Source organism: Thunnus albacares, chromosome 3 (genome assembly GCF_914725855.1).
Source record: "Thunnus albacares chromosome 3, fThuAlb1.1, whole genome shotgun sequence".
Taxonomy (NCBI): Eukaryota; Metazoa; Chordata; class Actinopteri; order Scombriformes; family Scombridae; genus Thunnus; species Thunnus albacares.
The window spans coordinates 34,633,809-34,652,693 of NC_058108.1; the positions used below are offsets into that span (position 1 = coordinate 34,633,809).

The window sequence follows — 18,885 nt, forward strand, 5'->3', positions numbered from 1 at the left end:
CTGATAATAACTGATTATCCATTAATCACAAAAAAGTATTATTAAAAAACTTGAAAGAGGCTATTATTGATATTTTTTATAATATATGTATGAGCTATCAGTGTGTAACGTGTTGGTTGTGGCTCGTAGTGATGAACCTACAGAGAGTTATCAGTGACTCTGCAGCTCCTCTCAGCTTTACGGAGCTTTATAGTGAGTTTCAGCTCATTGTTTATCTGTCTGGCTGCAACTTTACTGTTTTGGTTCACTCTCAGCGCTCTCATAGCGTCGTTTTCGGCCACAGCAGGCAGCTGTTTTCAGAGAAAAAGCTGTAAAAAGCCACTGTACACTACCTTTTCAGCACCAAACGGCAAACAGACACAGTTAGCTGTAGACTAGCTGGTGAACATAGTGGAGCATTTAGCAGTTAAAGAGCCAGATATTTCCCTCAGGAGTTGGTAGAGAGTAAAAACAGAGCTAAAAGAGAGTGAATATTGGACTTACATTCACCAGGTGGACAGAAACACGACTCCAGATGAATGATAATGTTGCTCTGTAACTGCTGGATGTGGAAATAAGCAACTGTTTGCTAACAAGTTCTACATATCAACTTAAAGGGGACTTATACTTTTTGTAATTTTTTTTAATTTATATTCTGTTATGATGTCAGATGTGAAAGTTACCTCTACTTCCTCCTCATGATGATGTCAGATTGTTCACACATGCCCACAAACAGCCGTCCGTTCTGTAGTCTTGGTTGCTAAGGTTGTTGCTAAAGTTTTTCCATGTGTTGTTCACGTTGTCCACTCTCATATTTCAGATCTGATTCAGCTCCAACATATATGGATGTATTTGAGAATTTGACATTTGGAGTAAATAAGGAGAAAAAGAAGTGAAATCCTGCTACTATAGTTTGTTTACGTAGCTGGAGGAGGCTTCCTGAAGCTGACCAATCAGAACAGAGTGGGCTCATCAGGAGGCGGGCCTTAAAGAGACAGGAGCTAAAACGGCCTGTTTCAGACAGAGGCTGAACTGAGGGGCTGCATGAAGGACCAGTAGAAGATAAATAAGGAGTTTTTACTGGAAATCATGCAAAGATATTCCAGTAGAGCCCCAGAATATACATATAGACCTGGAAATGTGCAGAATATGTAACCTTTAAAAAATTGGATCCTCTCTGGATTCATTTATTTTTGAACCCCTGAACTTCTGCACTATGTGTTAAAAGACCTATATCTCCTACAAAGTGTTTTTAATATTGACATAAAACTACTCAAATTAAAGCTGAGACTTGGCACTTTAATGTAGTATCCTTTACTTTATTTCAAATTGAATGTGCTGAAGCACAGAGCCTAAAAACTAAAACATGTGTAACTGTCCAAATACTTACTATAAGTTTTGCTTGACCTCTGCAGATGACCTTTGTAGAATTTATCCCCATGCCAACGAAAGTCAGACTAATGTGTAAGCAAGCTAACTTTAATCTCAAATCAGGGTTTTTGGTTTCACAGACCTGGCCCACTTTTAACCTTGTTTGATCTTCAAGTTAACTTGTGTTGAATGATAAACCTGTTCAGCAGTATGTTAAAGTGATGACCAACAAAACTATCTTTTGAGTCTCAAACACTAACCCTCTGTAGACTTGAAAGGTTAAATGTTTGCAGTTTGCTCCTTTGTTAAGAATGGAGGCTGTGGTTAACCTAAATTCATGGTGGTTGTATGGTGGATAAGTCAAACTGCTCCTACAGTGTAGTCATTTTCTCTGCCATCCATCAAGCTCTGTATGTGAAAAACAGCCATTTTGCTAAAATATGGCTAAATGTACAGCGTTCATCTAAATCCTCTCATAGAACCTTTACAAGCTTGAAAGCATTGATTTGCCCACATTAGAGCACCTGCCTCCTGGTCTTCCATTAGTCAGGATACCTGCTCTGTTCTAGCAAAGCAGCAACTAACACGTCTTGAGTCCTCGTACCTCAATGTGAACAGTCAAGAGTGAGAAGAACTGCACGCACCATCAGCCACCACTTTAAAGAGCTTTACATTTCAAGAGTTTCACTCAGTTCTACATCAGACCAAAGCCCACATCTATGTTTTTTAAAGAAGTTACTAATAAAACGATGACTTCTCTCTCTCTTCCAGTCTAATAAAAGATGCTGGTGAGGTCGGCTCCATGTCCACTGTAGGCCCTCCCTCTGCCACAGATATGAGGAAACGCTGGCATGAGAACATGACGCAGAACCTACGAGACTTCTGGGTACACAAACTGTAAGTATTAACAGTGGAAGGTCTACAGCCCCTCCTATCAAGTTTATTAGCATTTGATCTCAGCTCTCTGGCTTCCTGCCTTCCTGTTTTAACTTTCTAATATGTGTGTGTTTGATTTGAACCAGCAACGTTTAGGAACATCTACCGTTGCATGTTATTAAAGCTATGATTAGGTTTTAGATACCATATCAACACAACAACAACACAAGTACATAAATGACATATTGTGTTTACATGTGTGATACTTAAATACAAATACATGATTCTTAACCTCCTTCCCCATTTCCTCCTCTTTTTGCCCCCCCGCCTCACAGTGTTTGTGTCCTCCCTCTGACTCCTGATCGGGAGGTCGATGCCAGAAAAATTGAAGGAGACATTTATGAGTCAGCCAACAGTATAGTAAGTTGCTCTCTCTTTTAGCTCACTGTGTTATTTAAAAAAGGAAGGAAACTTTTCATTTTGCAGCTGCTAAGTCACTCAGTCAGTCAAAGGTTGGTCTCAAACATTATAAATGCTATAGTTTATACACTATTATGGGATGTGGCTGGAAACATACAGCACATGAGCTTGAATGGTGAATTACTTGAAGTTTACTTGAAGTTTGTCACACTGAAGGTCCTGAATCAGTTTAGTGACACTTTAACAAAATAAAGACAACAGGATAATGCACAGGACCTGTTGAGTTCTAAAAACCTTTGTGGTTTTATAGCAGCATTTATTTATTGTGTATTATTTTTCCTACTGCTCCTCTTACCTTTCTCCCTTATTTCTTTACCCTTTTTTTGGCAGGATGAGTACTATCGACTACTAAGAGAGAAGATCAATAAGCTCGAGGAGGAGGAGAAGTGGACCCAGCAGAGGCTCAGTCTGGACCTCGAGTCCACCAGCAGGAGTCAGTCTTCCATCAGACAGCCTCCCTGTGAGTGGACATGCAGCACATGTAGACTTGGATGAGATAATGTTGCACTGGGCTGCACACATTCATGTAAATGATCATTTAATCCGACTGAATGTGACTTTGTGACATTTTATTATTGTTTTGTATCTTTTACCTCATGCTTTTAGATTTAATGGTGCATGATTGCAGATTTGTCACTGCTGTATTATTTGTAATAAATGAAATAAAACTCAACTTATAAAACAGTTACAATGAAAAAAGAAATGAGGAAAAATATATTTAATGTTAATGATCAGGTTTTAATCATTTGTTACATTATTTCACATTTTAAAGGTTAATTTATATATTTTACTCAGTTTAGTTTAGATGTTTTATAAGATTTATTCATAATGTCTCATCAATTTATTTGATATTTTATATTCTGGAGATCATTTTGTGTGTCTTCTTCTCTCCATCAGATGACTCTGATCTCTCACTGGATCCAAGAACAAAGCTTCATCAGTCTGCAGATAAAACAGAGGTGAGTGCAGAGCAGTTCACCCTGATACATTTATGGTGAGACACATTTCAGGTGATGGACTCAGCTTTAATGCAGGTGACACGTCTTTGACATACAGGAAGTCAGAGCAAAGATGTGAGAACTGGAGTGATGTGAGTCACTCTGTTGGTCTCAGTGAGGACTCTAGCAGCAGCGTTCCTAAGCTGCAGCTTTCTGATCAACAGTTTACAGACAATTATGAGAGTCAGAAGCAGAACCAGGATCAACTTTTATGCTGAATCACCTTTCTTTTCTTTTCCTGTGATCCAACAAAACAACACACACACATCTGTGTCATTGTAATGAACAAGTGAGTCTGTGTTTTATGCTGCAGCGTTGTTGTTGGTCTGAATGCAGCCTGAGACACATTATATTTCTCTCACACCATCATTCCACTTCCATATATAATGTTCTTGAGTTAAATACTGTATAGACTTTGAATGTTTTTAGTCACTTCATAGTACACAGCTGCAAAATATTTCTGAAAACTTTCTTTTTTCTTCCTAATATCCAGGTCAACTCACCCTCTCCATGGGCAAGGACTAGAGAGGCTACACACAGGTAATTGTACCATGAAATGGCAAAATACCTTCCCTGCTTTAATTGTGAATAAACTTTCATTATGAAAAATAATTTCTCTCTAATTCTTGAATTATATAAGTTATGTAGCATCCAGTGGTGGAAAGTAACTAAGTACATTTACTCAAGTACTTTATTTAAGTATAATTTTGAGGTGCTTTTACTTTACTTTAGTATTTCCACTTGATGCTACTTTATACTTCCACTTCACTACATTTCAGAGGGAAATATTGTACTTTCTACTCCATTACATTTATTTGACAGCTTTAGTTACTTTTCAGGTGAAGATTTGACACAATGGATAATATAACAAGCTTTTAAAATACAACACATTGTTAAAGATGAAACCAGTGGTTTCCAACCTTTTTGTCTTTTGACGTCTTACAAAAAGCAGTGTGTAGTCGGGGTCACATTTCACATGTCTATGAGTTGTTAACAGCTCCACCAAATAGTGATTTTTCCCTCTAAACTTCTCACATGCTTTCATTTCAATAAATGTTCAAATGATCCAATATTTCAGCAAAAATCAAAGATTAGAGAAAAAGTCCAAAAACTGAAAACAGATTTGTGTATCAGAACTTTGTTTTTTCTTCTTTCCTCTCCCATTAATCATCTCACCACCCCTCAGATTTATCTGCTGACCCTTTGGAGGGGCCCGACCCCTTGGTTGGGAACCACTGGACTAAACTAGCTAACTGTATATAAAGTAGTGTAAACTAGCTCCACCTCCAGCAGCTACAACAGTAACATGCTGCTCTAACACTGATGCTTCACTATTAATAATCTAATGATGTCATATATAATAATATATCATTTGAGTGCTGCCATCACTTCTGACAATGGAGGATAATTTTACAGGTTTTTTATATGATCGGTTACCTGCATGGTTGAATGCTGAGTCCACATCCTCAAAACTCTTCACACAGTCGACTTTACCAACACACATAAAAACACAACAACAGGCAGCACATGATGATCTTTTTATGGCAGTTTGTGAAGTTACATCACTTTTCATTGTGTATATGTTGTTTTTTAACTCTACTCCATTAGTCAGGATACCTGCTCTGTTCTAGCAAAGCAGCAACTAACACGTCTTGAGTCCTCGTACCTCAATGTGAACAGTCAAGAGTGAGAAGAACTGCAGGCACCATCAGCCACCACTTTAAAGAGCTTCACATTTCAAGAGTTTCACTCAGTTCTACATCAGACCAAAGCCCACATCTATGTTTGTTAAAGAAGTTACTAATAAAACGATGACTTCTCTCTCTCTTCCAGTCTGATAAAAGATGCTGGTGGGGTCGGCTCCATGTCCACTGCAGGCCCTCCCTCTGCCACAGGTATGAGGAAACGCTGGCATGACGACATGATGCAGGACCTACGAGACCTCTGGGTACGCAGTCTGTAAGTATTAACAGTGGAAGGTCTACAGCCCCTCCTATCAAGTTTATTAGCATTTGATCTCAGCTCTCTGGCTTCCTGCCTTCCTGTTTTCACTTTCTAATATGTGTCTGTTTGATTTGAACCAGCAACGTTTAGGAACATCTACCGTTGCATGTTATTAAAGCTATGATTAGGTTTTAGATACCATATCAACACAACAACAACACAAGTACATAAATGACATATTGTGTTTACATGTGTGATACTTAAATACAAATACATGATTCTTAACCTCCTTCCCCATTTCCTCCTCTTTTTGCCCCCCCGCCTCACAGTGTTCGTGTCCTCCGTCCGACTCCTGATCGGGAGGTCGATGCCAGAAAAATTGAAGGAGACATTTATGAGTCAGCCAACAGTATAGTAAGTTGCTCTCTCTTTTAGCTCACTGTGTTATTTAAAAAAGGAAGGAAACTTTTCATTTTGCAGCTGCTAAGTCACTCAGTCAGTCAAAGGTTGGTCTCAAACATAAATTCTATAGTTTATACACTATTATGGGATGTGGCTGGAAACATACAGCACATGAGCTTGAATGGTGAATTACTTGAAGTTTACTTGAAGTTTGTCACACTGAAGGTCCTGAATCAGTTTAGTGACAGTTTAACAAAAATAAAGACAACAGGATAATGCACAGGACCTGTTGAGTTCTAAAAACCTTTGTGGTTTTATAGCAGCATTTATTTATTGTGTATTATTTTTCCTACTGCTCCTCTTACCTTTCTCCCTTATTTCTTTACCCTTTTTTTGGCAGGATGAGTACTATCGACTACTAAGAGAGAAGATCAATAAGCTCGAGGAGGAGGAGGAGAGGGCCCAGCAGAGGCTCAGTCTGGACCTCGAGTCCACCAGCAGGAGTCAGTCTCTCATCAGACAGCCTCCCGGTGAGTGGACATGCAGCACATGTAGACTTGGATGAGATAATGTTGCACTGGGCTGCACACATTCATGTAAATGATCATTTAATCCGACTGAATGTGACTTTGTGACATTTTATTATTGTTTTGTATCTTTTACCTCATGCTTTTAGATTTAATGGTGCATGATTGCAGATTTGTCACTGCTGTATTATTTGTAATAAATGAAATAAAACTCAACTTATAAAACAGTTACAATGAAAAAAGAAATGAGGAAAAATATATTTAATGTTAATGATCAGGTTTTAATCATTTGTTACATTATTTCACATTTTAAAGGTTAATTTATATATTTTACTCAGTTTAGTTTAGATGTTTTATAAGATTTATTCATAATGTCTCATCAATTTATTTGATATTTTATATTCTGGAGATCATTTTGTGTGTCTTCTTCTCTCCATCAGACTCTCGTCTCCCACTGGGTTCAAGAACAAAGGTTCATCAGTCTGCAGATAAAACAGAGGTGAGTGCAGAGCAGTTCACCCTGATACATTTATGGTGAGACACATTTCAGGTGATGGACACAGCTTTAATGCAGGTGACACGTCTTTGACATACAGGAAGTCAGAGCAAAGATGTGAGAACTGGAGTGATGTGAGTCACTCTGTTGGTCTCAGTGAGGACTCTAGCAGCAGCGTTCCTAAGCTGCAGCTTTCTGATCAACAGTTTACAGACAATTATGAGAGTCAGAAGCAGAACCAGGATCAACTTTTATGCTGAACCACCTTTCTTTTCTTTTCCTGTGATCCAACAAAACAACACACACACATCTGTGTCATTGTAATGAACAAGTGAGTCTGTGTTTTATGCTGCAGTGCTGTTGTTGGTCTGAATGCAGCCTGAGACACATTATATTTCTCTCACACCATCATTCCACTTCCATATATAATGTTCTTGAGTTAAATACTGTATAGACTTTGAATGTTTTTGGTCACTTCATAGTACACAGCTGCAAAACATTTCTGAAAACTTTCTTTTTTCTTTCCAATATCCAGGTCAAAGGTTGGTCTCAAACATTATAAATTCTATAGTTTATACACTATTATGGGATGTGGCTGGAAACATACAGCACATGAGCTTGAATGGTGAATTACTTGAAGTTTACTTGAAGTTTGTCACACTGAAGGTCCTGAATCAGTTTAGTGACAGTTTAACAAAAATAAAGACAACAGGATAATGCACAGGACCTGTTGAGTTCTAAAAACCTTTGTGGTTTTATAGCAGCATTTATTTATTGTGTATTATTTTTCCTACTGCTCCTCTTACCTTTCTCCCTTATTTCTTTACCCTTTTTTTGGCAGGATGAGTACTATCATCTGCTAATAGAGAAGATCATTAAGATCCTGGAGGAGAAGAGGAGGAAACAGCAGAGGCCCAGTCTGGACCTCGGGTCCACCAGCATGGATCCGTCTTCCATCAGACAGCCTCCCTGTGAGTGGACATGCAGCACATGTAGACTTGGATGAGATAATGTTGCACTGGGCTGCACACATTCATGTAAATGATCATTTAATCCGACTGAATGTGACTTTGTGACATTTTATTATTGTTTTGTATCTTTTACCTCATGCTTTTAGATTTAATGGTGCATGATTGCAGATTTGTCACTGCTGTATTATTTGTAATAAATGAAATAAAACTCAACTTATAAAACAGTTACAATGAAAAAAGAAATGAGGAAAAATATATTTAATGTTAATGATCAGGTTTTAATCATTTGTTACATTATTTCACATTTTAAAGGTTAATTTATATATTTTACTCAGTTTAGTTTAGATGTTTTATTAGATTTATTCATAATGTCTCATCAATTTATTTGATATTTTATATTCTGGAGATCATTTTGTGTGTCTTCTTCTCTCCAACAGATTCTTTTCTCTCACTGGATCCAAACACAGTCCTTGATCTGTCTGCAGATAAAACAGAGGTGAGTGCAGAGCAGTTCACCCTGATACATTTATGGTGAGACACATTTCAGGTGATGGACTCAGCTTTAATGCAGGTGACACGTCTTTGACATACAGGAAGTCAGAGCAAAGATGTGAGAACTGGAGTGATGTGAGTCACTCTGTTGGTCTCAGTGAGGACTCTAGCAGCAGCGTTCCTAAGCTGCAGCTTTCTGATCAACAGTTTACAGACAATTATGAGAGTCAGAAGCAGAACCAGGATCAACTTTTATGCTGAATCATCTTTCTTTTCTTTTCCTGTGATCCAACAAAACAACACACACACATCTGTGTCATTGTAATGAACAAGTGAGTCTGTGTTTTATGCTGTAGTGCTGTTGTTGGTCTGAATGCAGCCTGAGACACATTATATTTCTCTCACACCATCATTCCACTTCCATATATAATGTTCTTGAGTTAAATACTGTATAGGCTTTGAATGTTTTTGGTCACTTCATAGCACACAGCTGCAAAACATTTCTGAAAACTTTCTTTTTTCTTCCTAATATCCAGGTCAACTCACCGTCTCCATGGGCAAGGACTGGAGAGGCTACACACAGGTAATTGTACCATGAAATGTCAAAATACCTTCCCTGCTTTCATTGTAAATAAACTTTCATTATGAAAAATAATTTCTCTCTAATTCTTGAATTAGATAAATTATGTAGCATCCAGTGGTGGAAAGTAACTAAATACATTTACTCAAGTACTTTATTTAAGTATAATTTTGAGGTACTTGTACTTTGCTCAAGACTCAGATAACAAACATGATCTAATCTGTAATGTTTCTATTGAATGATGATTTCAGATTTATTCACACTGTTTCATTTGGAATCGACATCATATTCACAAAACTAAAAATAAAACTGTCAAATACAAAGAGGGAGATGAAACTGAAACTAAACTTATTGTCGTGAAAGCTGACATTATGATGAGTTTCTTAGAGAAAAATGTCTTCATGAAACAAACTTTCAATGGTGGAAAGTAACTAAGTACTGTACTTAAGTACAATTTTGAAGTACTTGTACTTTACTTTAGTATTTCCATGTGATGCTACTTTATACTTCCACTCCACTACATTTCAGAGGGAAATATTGTACTTTCTACTCCACTACATTTATTTGACAGCTTTAGTTACTTTTCAGATGAAGATTTGACACAATGGATAATATAACAAGCTTTTAAAATACAACACATTGTTAAAGATGAAACCAGTGGTTTTCAACCTTTTTGTCTTTTGACGTCTTACAAAAAGCAGTGTGTAGTCGGGGTCACATTTCACATGTCTATGAGTTGTTAACAGCTCCACCAAATAGTGATTTTTCCCTCTAAACTTCTCACATGCTTTCATTTCAATAAATGTTCAAATGATCCAATATTTCAGCAAAAATCAAAGATTAGAGAAAAAGTCCAAAAACTGAAAACAGATTTGTGTATCAGAACTTTGTTTTTTCTTCTTTCCTCTCCCATTAATCATCTCACCACCCCTCAGATTTATCTGCTGACCCTTTGGAGGGGCCCCGACCCCTAGGTTGGGAACCACTGGACTAAACTAGCTAACTGTATATAAAGTAGTGTAAACTAGCTCCACCTCCAGCAGCTACAACAGTAACATGCTGCTCTAACACTGATGCTTCACTATTAATAATCTAATGATGTCATATATAATAATATATCATTTGAGTGCTGCCATCACTTCTGACAATGGAGGATAATTTTACAGGTTTTTTATATGATCGGTTACCTGCATGGTTGAATGCTGAGTCCACATCCTCAAAACTCTTCACACAGTCGACTTTACCAACACACATAAAAACACAACAACAGGCAGCACATGATGATCTTTTTATGGCAGTTTGTGAAGTTACATCACTTTTCATTGTGTATATGTTGTTTTTTAACTCTACTCCATTAGTCAGGATACCTGCTCTGTTCTAGCAAAGCAGCAACTAACACGTCTTGAGTCCTCGTACCTCAATGTGAACAGTCAAGAGTGAGAAGAACTGCACGCACCATCAGCCACCACTTTAAAGAGCTTTACATTTCAAGAGTTTCACTCAGTTCTACATCAGACCAAAGCCCACATCTATGTTTTTTAAAGAAGTTACTAATAAAACGATGACTTCTCTCTCTCTTCCAGTCTGATAAAAGATGCTGGTGAGGTCGGCTCCATGTCCACTGTAGGCCCTCCCTCTGCCACAGGTATGAGGAAACGCTGGCATGAGGACATGACGCAGGACCTACGAGACCTCTGGGTACGCAGTCTGTAAGTATTAACAGTGGAAGGTCTACAGCCCCTCCTATCAAGTTTATTAGCATTTGATCTCAGCTCTCTGGCTTCCTGCCTTCCTGTTTTAACTTTCTAATATGTGTCTGTTTGATTTGAACCAGCAACGTTTAGGAACATCTACCGTTGCATGTTATTAAAGCTATGATTAGGTTTTAGATACCATATCAGCACAACAACAACACAAGTACATAAATGACATATTGTGTTTACATGTGTGATACTTAGATACAAATACATGATTCTTAACCTCCTTCCCCATTTCCTCCTCTTTTTGCCCCCCCGCCTCACAGTGTTGATGTCCTCCCTCTGACTCCTGATCGGGAGGTCGATGCCAGAAAAATTGAAGGAGACATTTATGAGTCAGCCAACAGTATAGTAAGTTGCTCTCTCTTTTAGCTCACTGTGTTATTTAAAAAAGGAAGGAAACTTTTCATTTTGCAGCTGCTAAGTCACTCAGTCAGTCAAAGGTTGGTCTCAAACATTATAAATGCTATAGTTTATACACTATTATGGGATGTGGCTGGAAACATACAGCACATGAGCTTGAATGGTGAATTACTTGAAGTTTACTTGAAGTTTGTCACACTGAAGGTCCTGAATCAGTTTAGTGACAGTTTAACAAAAATAAAGACAACAGGATAATGCACAGGACCTGTTGAGTTCTAAAAACCTTTGTGCTTTTATAGCAGCATTTATTTATTGTGTATTATTTTTCCTACTGCTCCTCTTAACTTTCTCCCTTATTTCTTTACCCTTTTTTGGCAGGATGAGTACTATCATCTGCTAAGAGAGAAGATCATTAAGATCCAGGAGGAGAAGAGGACCCAGCAGAGTCTCAGTCTGGACCTCAGGTCTACCAGCAGGAGTCAGTCTCCCATCAGACAGCCTCCCTGTGAGTGGACATGCAGCACATGTAGACTTGGATGAGATAATGTTGCACTGGGCTGCACACATTCATGTAAATGATCATTTAATCCGACTGAATGTGACTTTGTGACATTTTATTATTGTTTTGTATCTTTTACCTCATGCTTTTAGATTTAATGGTGCATGATTGCAGATTTGTCACTGCTGTATTATTTGTAATAAATGAAATAAAACTCAACTTATAAAACAGTTACAATGAAAAAAGAAATGAGGAAAAATATATTTAATGTTAATGATCAGGTTTTAATCATTTGTTACATTATTTCACATTTTAAAGGTTAATTTATATATTTTACTCAGTTTAGTTTAGATGTTTTATTAGATTTATTCATAATGTCTCATCAATTTATTTGATATTTTATATTCTGGAGATCATTTTGTGTGTCTTCTTCTCTCCAACAGATTCTTTTCCCTCACTGGATCCAAACACAGTCCTTGATCTGTCTGCAGATAAAACAGAGGTGAGTGCAGAGCAGTTCACCCTGATACATTTATGGTGAGACACATTTCAGGTGATGGACACAGCTTTAATGCAGGTGACACGTCTTTGACATACAGGAAGTCAGAGCAAAGATGTGAGAACTGGAGTGATGTGAGTCACTCTGTTGGTCTCAGTGAGGACTCTAGCAGCAGCGTTCCTAAGCTGCAGCTTTCTGATCAACAGTTTACAGACAATTATGAGAGTCAGAAGCAGAACCAGGATCAACTTTTATGCTGAATCACCTTTCTTTTCTTTTCCTGTGATCCAACAAAACAACACACACACATCTGTGTCATTGTAATGAACAAGTGAGCCTGTGTTTTATGCTGCAGTGCTGTTGTTGGTCTGAATGCAGCCTGAGACACATTATATTTCTCTCACACTGTCATTCCAATAACAACATAAAACTTGAAACAACAGTCAAGTGTCCATGTGAACAGTGAAAGAGGTTTTCCTCGCTGTAATCATTCCTCCTGTTCATACTGGATATTAAAAGATCCTTCAAATGTGCTTTCAATGGAAGTGATGGAGGCCAAAATCAACAGTGTGTCCACACAGTCATTTAAAAGTTGATGTGAAGCTTATATTCAGCTTCAGCAGTCTGAGTTACTCATATCAAGTGGATATCTGACACATTTACAGTCTTTTTAGCATCAAATTCCCTCTTTGTGTTTCTTCGGACAGTGTTTCCCTGTTGAGCTGCAGGTGGAAGTATAGTAACAAAAAGAGGAACTTTGGCACTAAAAAGACTGTAACGTTGAAAGATATCTACTTGATTTGACTCATTTGGACACTGAAGCTTCATATTAGCTTCAGATAAACTTTTAAATACATTTTTGCACAGAAGGAGGACTGTGGATTTTGTCCTCCATCACTTCCATTGTAAGGTCATTATGAAGGGATCTTCTAATGGTCAGTATGAACAGGAGGAATGATTACAGCAAGAAAAACAGCTTTAATGTTCATTTGGGCTCCTGACTGTTGTTTTAAGACACACTTGAAAAATTGTGAATTCGTCCTTTGATGCTTCTGTTCACTTTATAGCAGACGACTACAAGTTATGTTAAAAAAAAAAAAAAAACTTTCTTCCTTTTTTGAAATCCAGGATCCATCAAGTTCTGGAGGACATAAAAGGAGACGTGTTATCAGCTCTTCAACAGGGTAATAGTACCATTAAATTGCAAAATATTATTATCCCTGCTTTAATTGTAAGTAATCTATGATTATGAGTAAGTATTTGGTTTTAATTGATCAGTTAGACAAATAATGTAGTATGGATCAATATGTATACATATACCATACAGTGGTTCAGTGTGGAGGATAGTAACTACCTTTTAATTTATTATTTCTTTCATAGTCGTTCACCTTATCAGGAAAGACCATTAAATGAAGAACAATCTCCATCACAACATACTACTGAGGGTAAGTGGAAAACACATAATTTAGGATTTGAGTGAACGGTATGGAAGATTTAAAATTATGAAATAAAGTGAAATAGAATACACATTGTTATTTGTATTTCCTTTTTATGTATGTTTTATTTCATGTCAGGTTTCATGACAGAGTTTGTTTTCACCAGTCGCAGCCTCCTCACCACCATCTCCACCAAGGAGAAAACTTTTGATATGATGATAGATTTATTTCATAATGTATCATCAATTTATTTGATATTTTCCATTTTGTGTGTCTCCTTCTCTCCATCAGATGACTCTCATCTCACTCTGTCTGCAAACACAAGACAAGATGAGGACGAAACAGAGGTGAGACACATTTTTGATGATGGAAGCAGCTTCAAGCCAGATCACAGGTCTTATTACAGCTGCTGGATGAGAGTTAGACTAGAGGAAGAAAGCAGATCTCAACTCAGAGGAAGGAAAACAACATTGATCCACAAAGTGAAACATATTTATAAGGTTGAATTGATCATAAACTACATAATAGTAGAAACTATTGTGTGTTTACACATATTCCATGGGTCAGTGTTGTACGGTTAGGTTGCATTCTGCTATAATAATAATCATAGTAGTAGTAGTAGTAGTGGTAGTAATGGTAATAGTAGTAGTAGTAGTAGTAGTAGTAGTAGTAGTGGTAGTAATGGTAATAGTAGTAGTAGTAGTAGCAGTAGCAGTGGCAGTAGTAGTAGTAGTAGTAGTAGTAGTAGTAGTAGTAGTAGTAGTAGTAGTAGTAGCAGTAGTAGCAGAAGTAGTAGTAGTAGTAATAGTAGTAATAGTAGTAGTAGTAGTAGTATTTATGCTGCTGTTATAGGTTCTGGTAAAAGAACAACCAAAAACACAGTGGTGTCATTTTAATGAAAGAGGGAGTCTGTTTGGAGCATAATTCCAACTTTAGTTGCAACATATCTTATTCCTGTCATCTAGAGCTGCAACGATTAGTTGATTAATCGATTAATTGTCATCTGTTAAATTAATCACAAACTATTTTGATAGTCAATTAATCGTTTTGAGTCATTTTTTAAGAAAAAGTTTCCCTTCTCAGATTCCAGCTTTTCAAATGTGAATATTATTTTAATATTTTTTTAGTCTTGTGTGACAGTAAATTAAATATCTTTGGGTTGTGGACAAAACAAGACATTTAAAAACATCATCTTGGTCTTTAGGAAACATTAATCAACATTTTTCACCATTTTCTGACATTTTATGAACCAAACAATTAAACAATTAATCAATAAAATAATCAACAGATAATGAAAATAATTGTTAGTTGCAGCTCTACTATCATTATTACATTTAAATGTTTACTCTGATTTAATGTGCTTAATTAAATATGTATAATGAATATTTGTAATCATTTCATAGCAAACTACAAGTTGTTATGTTTTAATTTTGTGTCTTTCTAAAATCCAGGCCTCATCACACTTTACACCTGAACTGTCAAATGAATCTGGAGCCATTTCATACAGGTAATCAGACCATAAAACAGTAAAATATGGTTTCCTCTGCTTTCTAAATTTCTAAATTTCTAAATTCTTCATTCTAAATACAGTAAGTATTTATTTTTATTAAGTGGACAGATGATGTAGTATGGATCACTATTTATACAATACATTGCATTGTGGTGATGGTTGAGATGATTTCTTTAAACTGTCTTCAGGTCTCACTTGGAGAGAACCAGAGCTTTGAATATCTTGCTGTCAATCTACAGTTTGACATTTCAGTCCTGCTTCTGATAATGTACCGACCACCTAAATACAACTCTGAATTCATGAGTGATTCTGCAGATCTACTATCAAATATCTGTATTGATTTCACAGCGTCCACCACAGTTTGTTTTAATGAGTTACTGCAGTTGTTTGACTTGACCCAACATGTTAAGGAGCCAACTCATCAGCAGAGACACATACTTGATCTTGTTATTTCCATGGGTACTGATATCAGAGTAAACGCTGTCAATGATGTTGCACTGTTGGACCATTACTGTGTCTTCTTCAGTGCACTCTTAGCTGCTGATCGAGCTATCACCAGAGGTCATGTCAAGAAACGGTACTTCTGCAAAACATAACTGCAGTCTTTTCAAACTCACTTTCTTAGTGCAAAGTCTTCCTTGTTGTTCAAGCATTTCTCTGTAGACTCCAGAGATCTCACCGATGCTATAAATCTCCTTAAGTCCTCTACCAGTCCCCTTGATCCACTTCCAGCATCCTTTTTTAAATCTGTTTTTATTTAACAGATGACATCTTGTCAATAGTAAACTGTAAAAAAACTGTAAAATCTTTCCCCTTTGCATGAAAACTGCTGCAATCTCCAACCTTTTCAGTCGAGCATTTCCTTAAATAAACACACTGTATTTGTACAGTATGTTTGTTTGATGTGTGTATGTATATGTGATTTTATGCATATATATTGGATGTTTCTGTTTATTTGCACATTTTTGCTGCTTCTTTTTAATGTAAAGCACTTTGAACTGCTTTTGTATGAGATGGTGCTGTACAAATAAATTTGAATTGAATTGAATGTATATTATTTTAAGTAAAGGATCTGAATACTTCTTCCACCACTGCTGTTCTGTGTCGTTCAGGTTCTCGTGTCCTGGTCCAGGTGTGTTTCAGTGTAAGCTGACGAAGCTGGTGTTTACTATGGATCGGGAGGGGGAGTTATCATACAGGACTGTCCAGTGGGATGAGAGCCACCTCCAGTCAGCTGGCAAGAGACCTGCAGGTCCGCTGTTTGACATCAAGTGTCCTGAGGACGCTGTCTCTAAGCTGCACCTCCCACACTGTGAAATAAAACCTGGTAAGCAAGCAGAGTGTTGTGCTGTGCTGTTGTGTTTCATTATACATCTTATATTGTTCCCTTATAGTCCCATATATAACTTACTATGTGGAAGTATAAAGAAATTCATATAAAACTAATACTAATCCAATATTCATACAAAGAGCCATAAGAATTGTAAACAAAACTACTTACAGAGAACCAACAAACTCTGTTTATTAAATTAAAGATTTGGTCAACTTTAAAATGTTCAAATTATGTATAGAACAAAAAATCAATTATTACCTGAAAGTATCTAAAAGTTGATTAAAATGAGAGAAAGTCAAGTTGCATGTTTAAAAAACAATTAGTGAAGACTAATGTAAAAAAAATCATAAATATCATATTTATGTCAAGGTGTGAATTTATGGAACAGCTTTAGTGAGGAACTGAAAACATGTAGAACACTTAATAAGTTTATTAACAAAAATGAATAATAAAAAATAAACAAGTAAAAAATGTTCAAAAATAACTTACTGAGCAAATATAAATATTGATGATCAGAAAGAAACACTGGTATAGAAGGATAGGGTACAGGATATATAAGTTGGTTTTGTTTTTTGTTGTTGTTTGATACCTTTTGAGGTCCAGTAGGATGTGTTGTTAAAAGTGATTGCAGACTGAAAAACATTTCTATTTCAAAAAACAAAAAGAAGTTGTTAAAATAACATAGAGTTAGAGCAGTGGAAATAAAATGACTTTGACATGAAATTAAAGGTTGATGGTTCTGTGTTTACAGCACCGCTCTGTTTGTCTGTCGTCCACATCAGTGATGATGGAATGAGCTTCCTTGAGCCGCTGGAGATTACAGACACTCATGTGGTTGTGGATGTTCCTCATCTCTCAGCCTTTGGCTTGGTATTGGAGACCATTAAAAGGTTTTTCAGCCCAAATCCTGAACCAATAAGGGGTCAAGTTCTGCTGTTTCACCGACCAGCGTACATGAGGCAACGCCCAAAACTCAACGTGTTTCTACTGCCAGACAACGTGCCGGTGCCAGAGGTAAAAGCTCTTTCTATAATAGTTTAACATCAGTTCATAATCATTTTAAACTCACAACTTTCATAATTAGCCAAACTAAATTGATTTATCAGTCAAAGACACACTTCCCTCCTCTTGATACTTGTTATGAAAGTTTATTTTATTGTAAGAATCCTTCTCTTCAGATACATTTTGGAACAAATTTTACCATAAAATTTTAGATTTCAGGTTGTTTTTCTGAGATTTCTCTTTTCACTCACATGGTCTTATGCTGATGCCATGACAAAAAAATATTGCTCAGTTTCCCAATATAACACAAAAATGTTCCTGTTTTAACAAGAAATTTTTCTTTTTTTATGAGGTGACATTTTTATTTTGTGATATAACATCAGTGCCAACAGAAAAATGATCTAGTTAAAACCAGTATTCCCACCTCACCCAAACACAGAAACAAGAGGGTTCAGCCTACATATAAAGTGGTTTGCCTACAGGTAAAGCCAGTAAGAAAGGAAAAATAATAAACAAATGTTTTCTTAAGGAATACAAAGGCATATCTCTCACATGGAAATCAAAATCATCAGTGTTCCTCCACCTCATTCTTTCACTTACACATTTATAAAAGAAATGCACATGCCCCACTTGAGGAAAATTCATATGCAGCAACTTACAATAAACTTTACTTGTTATAACAACATGTAACTTTATCATATTATTTCACAAAACCTTCTTGTTATAAAAAGATGAAATGATACGATGTTTTATCAGAAACGTTTCTTGTTAAAACAGCTGTTGTGGAGGCTCATTGTGGATCAACATCTTTCTCACACACTTATGTTGGTTTTTCGTTTCATTTGTTACTCATCAGTCTGGATGCAGTGTGCAATAATCCACAGCATGCTTGCTGATGGTTTAGTTGCTGATATTAAATACCTCCACTAATTCGTTGTTGCACCGTACAGTATATATTTCATAGTATATACTGTAGTTTTCTTGCCTTTAATTGTCACCTGTCTGTATATACACTGATTATAAAAGTTATCACACTTTTATTTTTTGCTATTGTAGCAATTGACCTTTGTGTCTCCATAATTCAACTATTGGAAACTGAGGAGCGTTATATCTTGGGGTAATATAATTGGGTTAATGAAGTCACTGTCTGATAAAAATGTTCTAATGAAGGTGAAAGCACAACAGGAAAAAGCTGAGTATATTGAGGCCCCTTCCTCCTGTGAACTCATCGAAGGCCAAACCTACAGTCTGCACTGTTCTGAGGCCTTTAAAATACAGCCTGAGGTAAGTATGTCCAATTAAAACATACAGAGTGTCTTATTACTGCTGTAACAGGCTAACACAATGAATGAAAGTGGTATCCAGAGTGT

General features: G+C 36.6%; 2 protein-coding genes across 2 annotated transcripts in view; both read left to right on the forward strand.

Annotated features, from left to right (window-relative positions):
- LOC122973825 (histone lysine acetyltransferase CREBBP-like) overlaps positions 1–3,028 on the forward strand; it is a 28,877-nt gene extending 25,849 nt beyond the window's left edge. Inside the window, exons 3-4 of the mRNA XM_044341594.1 lie at positions 2,122–2,247; positions 2,562–3,028. Coding sequence (XP_044197529.1) covers positions 2,122–2,247; positions 2,562–2,667 — 232 coding nt within the window. The 3' untranslated portion in view covers positions 2,668–3,028. The remainder of the gene's footprint in view (positions 1–2,121; positions 2,248–2,561) is intronic.
- LOC122976609 (NACHT, LRR and PYD domains-containing protein 1b allele 2-like) overlaps positions 1–18,885 on the forward strand; it is a 49,504-nt gene that overhangs the window by 24,224 nt on the left and 6,395 nt on the right. Inside the window, exons 3-11 of the mRNA XM_044345186.1 lie at positions 3,037–3,166; positions 3,604–3,665; positions 13,363–13,418; positions 13,615–13,679; positions 13,962–14,017; positions 15,122–15,177; positions 16,293–16,507; positions 17,265–17,527; positions 18,686–18,799. Coding sequence (XP_044201121.1) covers positions 3,037–3,166; positions 3,604–3,665; positions 13,363–13,418; positions 13,615–13,679; positions 13,962–14,017; positions 15,122–15,177; positions 16,293–16,507; positions 17,265–17,527; positions 18,686–18,799 — 1,017 coding nt within the window. The remainder of the gene's footprint in view (positions 1–3,036; positions 3,167–3,603; positions 3,666–13,362; positions 13,419–13,614; positions 13,680–13,961; positions 14,018–15,121; positions 15,178–16,292; positions 16,508–17,264; positions 17,528–18,685; positions 18,800–18,885) is intronic.